The 5835-nt window shown below is 35.6% G+C and overlaps 1 protein-coding gene and 1 long non-coding RNA gene across 2 annotated transcripts in view; one reads left to right on the top strand and one right to left on the bottom strand.

Moving 5' to 3' along the window:
• Window positions 1-3391, bottom strand: part of LOC106108136 (U7 snRNA-associated Sm-like protein LSm11) — a 24050-nt gene extending 20659 nt beyond the window's left edge. The window contains exon 1 of the mRNA XM_013289226.1: window positions 3034-3391. Within this exon, the coding sequence (XP_013144680.1) occupies window positions 3034-3319 (286 nt within the window). The 5' untranslated portion in view covers window positions 3320-3391. The remainder of the gene's footprint in view (window positions 1-3033) is intronic.
• LOC106108137 overlaps window positions 1-5835 on the top strand; it is a 24426-nt gene extending 18591 nt beyond the window's left edge. Inside the window, exons 3-4 of the long non-coding RNA XR_001225902.1 lie at window positions 5193-5325; window positions 5763-5835. This is a non-coding gene — a long non-coding RNA (uncharacterized LOC106108137). The remainder of the gene's footprint in view (window positions 1-5192; window positions 5326-5762) is intronic.

Here is a 5835-nt window from a genome sequence, read left to right as displayed (position 1 = left end):
GCCACGATATCACCACGCCACTATTGTTATCTACTTCGTTAATTCTGCTCGTAAACAAGAAAACAATCATATTCCATAAATCTTTGCAGTACAACTTTTTGTGTCTCGCAGTAAACTACTATTAACATTATTAATTATGTTCCAATGTCTTTCACACCGAAAGAAATACGATGATCGTGTATGGACAGTCCTCAAAAACATATTATAAATATTAATTGTAATTCCAGCGGCTCTCGAAAGACGTGTCTTCAAAATTCGCTTCGTAAAAACCGGGCACCGGGACGAGTTTCGTTTTTTTTTCGTGATGAATCCGCGAATATCTGGACGCGTGTGTCAACGACCGAGGGTCCAGGTCCGGAGCGGGTGTGAGGGGAGGGAGCTGCGGCCGCGTGGAAAGCGGTTATGCAACAAATCCGCACGAGAAAGCCGCCTAGCGAAGTGCGCTCCATTTACCATCGCAATTTCATATCTAGATGACGTGATAAAGCCGCGATGGACCTCGCACAGCGCTCTACTCATTCCATTATGCGTTTGAGTAATGATAAACCAGCGATGATACAGTGTAATCATTATCAAAGAACAGGATCACAGATATAAACCTGTATCATAGTTTGCAAATGCATATTGTTTCTTTTACTTACAATTCTATTACAAATAATTACGTGTTTCTTAGAGTAAGAAAATTGCAAAATTGCAACCTACGCAACCAAAGCAATGCGGCAAACTCGAACCCAAGTTTCTCGCATTCTAACGCGATTGCTAATTAGTTCTAAATTACCCAAAAGGCAAAGACAAGGTTAGACAAATATTAACGAGATATGCCCTGGGATTTTGCCGCAACACCTGGTATAGAATAACCCTATTCACGCGCAGGGAGTTTGCAGCTTTCCGAAACGCGAGGCGGCAACTTTCCCGCGCCATTTTCGTCAAATTGCCCGGAAAACAATCGTTGAAACGCACGCGATTGCATGCGCGCTGTCATAATTCAAACAAATAGTTCTCTTTTATGAACATCGTATATGCTTACTATTACAAAACACAAATATAATTGACTTTCTTTTTTCCTGTAAGAATATTTGGCGCCTCTTATAGCTATACTTTTATAGCAGATCTTTTGAAATGTGGATTACACTTTTGTACGCGAATGTTCAAAAATTAATAGGGTAGAACAATTTTCTACTCGACTGTCCACAATGTTACACATACAATACTTGAAAGAAATTGGTATTACGTTACGTTCGGGTCAGCGGGTCACGGCCGGTATGCTAATGAAGCGATGCCACTGCCGATAACCTGTCAGTTTCGGGACACAACATCACTATGGAAACGCTGCTATACGATACTCTGGATACTACGATATCTAACCATTATAAGATATTTTGATGCGTTAGATTCTTCAAGAATCCGCATTACTTCTCATTTATCATACAATACCAATAAGGCTCTGTGTAAATTTAAATTAATTTAGTTCCATTTTCACCATTCAAGCCTTTTAACTCTTTACATGCTTGAAGATTCTTCCGATTTTCATTAACCACTTTTAAAATAAAATCGCTGCTGAGTACAAAAGCGAGATTCACGATGTTACAAATAGATTCTTATCAATATAACGTAAATTTTAACATAAACTAAATGATATTATTACAAACAATAACTAGTCTGTAGTTTCCAATCACATACGTGGTCATATGCGGGCAATAGCTTAGCATAGCGAGTACCGACCTAGCAACACCGGTGAGGTCGTCGGCCCACTGTGACACAGCGGCGTGCGTTGAACGCGACCGGTGACCCGCAACCACCCGCCACCCCTGGGGTGTTGTACACAGATAACCCTACTTAAATAGCGAGTAGAAAAATAATATATCTCAGGTGATTGGTATTTAAAACATCTTACTAATCTTACTAATACTTATCATAAATGCGAAATTTTAGATGGATGTTTGTTATAGCCTAAACAGCTGAACGGATTTCGATGAAATTTGGCATAGATGTAGAGGATAGTCTGGAAGAAAACTTAGGCTACTTATTTTTTTTAATTCCACGCGAACGGAGTCGCCGGCGAAAGCTAGCAGATAATAAAGTATTCTTAATTTAAACGTAACACTTACAAGTGGTTGAATATCTTTGTATCCACTGTAGGTTTTTTGTGCTCATGTAATATACCCAATAACACTCCGGGAAAAAGCCTAATTGAACGACATCTAATTTGCCAAAATCAGCATGGTTGTTAATAAATGCACATACAGTTAAGAAGACAATTAGGACCGCGCTGTAGAATTCGCACATCACTAGATTACATGCATAAACGTCACATCTCTAACTGTCAATGTCATTAGACATATTGGATATTGCATGGGATTCTAGCGGGAACTCTAGTCCAGTGTTTAAATTAATATCACAAGTTCATCAATTATATTAATTGTTTAAAAATACATACAAACTTACATACACACAAAATTGGGTTATACAATGATGAATATACAAACATGATTCAAAAAAATTAAAGTGAACCCGCAGTAAGCCAGTGTTGACTATGGCTTCGCTCCTAACTTAGGTTAGGCTCCGAGCCCCTCACTAATGATGAATATGACAACAAAAGCTTATAGACTAGATATTATGTATAAAAACCACATATACTCTTATTACCTGTAAGTCAAAAATTAAAATTTTCTTAAATTGCAACAAATCAGACACAAATAATAACAAGTTCTAAGAAAAAAAATTGAGCAAATCCCTATATTTCCAGTTAGTACAAAAATTACATCACAGACATAATATATACTAGCACAATCTCAAGCATTCAAGGCCGGCGGCCATTACTATCTAATGTTTATATCAAATCAAAGATATCAATAGCCTAACTGTTGTTTTGGCTGCAAATCAAGGTACAACTTCAAGGGGAACTGATAAGTATTATCAACACACAATATTACATAAAAAACAACAAAGATATCTGAAATTATGTCAAACACAATAAATTCTTATTAAAAATATTTCAGTAATCACGTAAACAATGTACAAAACTAACCTCACCTTCGTATTTTGCAAATCGTTGCCTATTCAATTCTGCTAACTGTCGAGCTTCTTCGTTTTGTCTTTTTTCCTTTTCCTCCTTCTGTTTGCGGACTAACTCACTGTGTCCAACGGGTACAATGGTATTTTGACTCTGAAGAGAAGCTTCGAATTGGTCGACACTGTTGTATAAAGGTGCACTTTCAACAGGAATTAATGTTCTACTCGAATAAAGAGTTTTGACTGGATCAAATTTTGAACTGCAAGCACTAATTTCGGAATCAGAAGTAGGAGAATCCCCAGACATTGCACTGTTTCTGAAAATTTTTAAAGTTCAATTCAAAACAACACGGCATAAATACAAAACACGCCGGTTTGACATTCGTTGACATTAGCTGTCACAACAGTTCGTTGCGTTCCGTTCCACCTTAAAATCCTAGAATAATTTTAAACTAATTAAGTACAATTTAAATATTTATGTTTTACAATTGTAGAAAATTGTAAATATTTATTGTGTCTGTATCATTATTTTTTTTGAATTCGTTACTTTAAACGATTTCGCCTTTTTTTTATGTAGTACACCGAGTCAAACATAGATGGCAGTGTTCCCAGAATTATAAAAAGATTTTTCTTAGTAAAACAAAATTCAACGGTTAAACTTATTATGACTGTAAGATATTTTACATACATAAAAAATGTAAACAGTTAAAGTATTTACAATTTTAAAGTATTTAATTTTCTTTACTAGTTTACTCCTAAACTAGGTAATGTTACATGTATGGTTTGGTGAAGTCATAACAAAATGAGACTAAACTTGGGTTTTGTTTGTGTACGTATTTATATGAGTTATTAAATCAGTATGAAGAAGTGATTAGCGAGATGTTGATCATTGGCAATGCGAGTGTGGCTGCGGCTGCGAGCAAGGTCCTCAGAATACAGCAGGAAGTGTGTCCGAGGTCGCTCGCCAAGAATACATTTCATAAATATTTTACAAAGAAAACCTCCGCTTATAGAAATAAAAAAAAAGATTGAAGGTTTATTCAATTAGTTCTGATTTTATACCAAGGAATTTTCGTTTCGGAATTAAATCAATTTAAATTTAAAAATGTATTTCGTATATTTCTTAGTTTTGTTTTCTCACTTATATTATTTAAAGTAATTTATAAGATATAAAATGAAATGTTTTTACTTTGCAAAATACGATATTTTTGTAAGTGATAATTTCTTGGAATAGAAAAGTGTGTAGTTTGCATGGTACACTGCAATACAGCGGCAGCGGCGACGCTGACCGCATCGTGTTACAACTCGTTATGTAACGTCACGTTACACGCACGAAGATTGAGAGTCAACGTACTACAATATGCGCTATTTAAAACTATATGCAAATGTTGTATTTTAAACATTACGTTTATATTCAGCTGTGGACCCAGAATGATGAAATAAAAAATGTAATTCTTCACACATCTGTTGATTTGCATTCTGTATGCATATTCATACATTTATAAGAAAAAACACGAAAGTTTAAATAGTTATCATTACACAATCAGCTTTTCTATTTGATATTCATAAATAATTTTTCATAAAAATCGTTGATCGCTTACACTAATTTTAAAATGACGTAATGTCGAATCATTTAGTAAAAAGAAAGTTTTCTTCAGAAAATAAAAGTATAATTTCTCATTGTCTGTGCCCAATAATTACGTGTAATGAGGGAGGGGGATGCATTGTTAGTTTTTTACAGTCAAGCAAAGCAATCCATTCGTTTTCTACACCGCCTTCGCCGTGACGAGGCGAACTCTTCCGCGCATTGTAGTTTTTAAACGGCATGAATGCGTTTATATTCCCTTTCACGTTATTACATTTTACTTCATAATTACTAATGTTACGCTTTTAGCTAACTAACTTTGAGAAACACGGGAGTTCTTTTTTTTATTGACTTTAGTCAAAAAACTTAGTAGCACTTTCAAATTAATAGTGAATTGTAACAACGACATCTAGTACCCAGTAGATAAAACGTTTGTTTAGCTTTCAGTGTAGATACAATAGGCAAACTGAAACTTTCAAGCAACGATTACCTCTTATTACATTTTTTGTCGAAAGAGGAACTGCGTTTCTCATGACGTTTTGGAACTTTAAAACCATGTGCAAATAATGATATACATTTATTTGCTTGTTTACAGAGTGCCGTATGTGGCGTGGTGGTGAGCGCGTTGGATGGCCGCACCTATGCCGCAGCAGGGCAGGATCGACGACCGCCGGAGCATCGCCAGGTGACCTCGGGGCACTGTCGCCCCGCTTTATGTCATAACAAAAGTATTAAAAAATTCCTTAACTTCACAAATCTATAAAGTTGCCTTTATTTATGCTGATGGTAAATATATTTATAACACAATATACACTTTAATGTACTTGATAATATTATTCCTTAGCTTTCTAGACTTCATAATAAACGTGACTGTGTAGAAGTGTGCTATAAAAATATCTAACAAGATTATTTTCATTTATATATTTAATTTATACGATAGCAACTTGTGCAAAATAAATACCGACTGACAGCACTGAGTTCAATCTGTACTTTTCTATTTTTTAGTTTTGCGATAAACCGATAATAGTACCGAAATAGTTGAAATGGATCATACAAACCTGTTTACTATAACTACAGATAATTATTTAGGAACCATTTTTTATATAACCATTATTAGCACTCCATGTTTTAAAGACGTGAAAGCCTACGCCTGACATGTTCGCAGGTTGCTGCTGAAGAGGAGTGGACTGCGGGGCGTGAGATAGCCAGGCCGCGCAGCTGCCACTAGGCCCGCCGCC

Source organism: Papilio polytes, unplaced genomic scaffold, assembly GCF_000836215.1.
Source record: "Papilio polytes unplaced genomic scaffold, Ppol_1.0 DF821845.1, whole genome shotgun sequence".
In the NCBI taxonomy this organism is placed as follows: Eukaryota; Metazoa; Arthropoda; class Insecta; order Lepidoptera; family Papilionidae; genus Papilio; species Papilio polytes.
The sequence above is the reverse complement of the archived record's forward strand: the minus strand, read 5'-3'. Positions and strand labels throughout refer to the sequence as shown.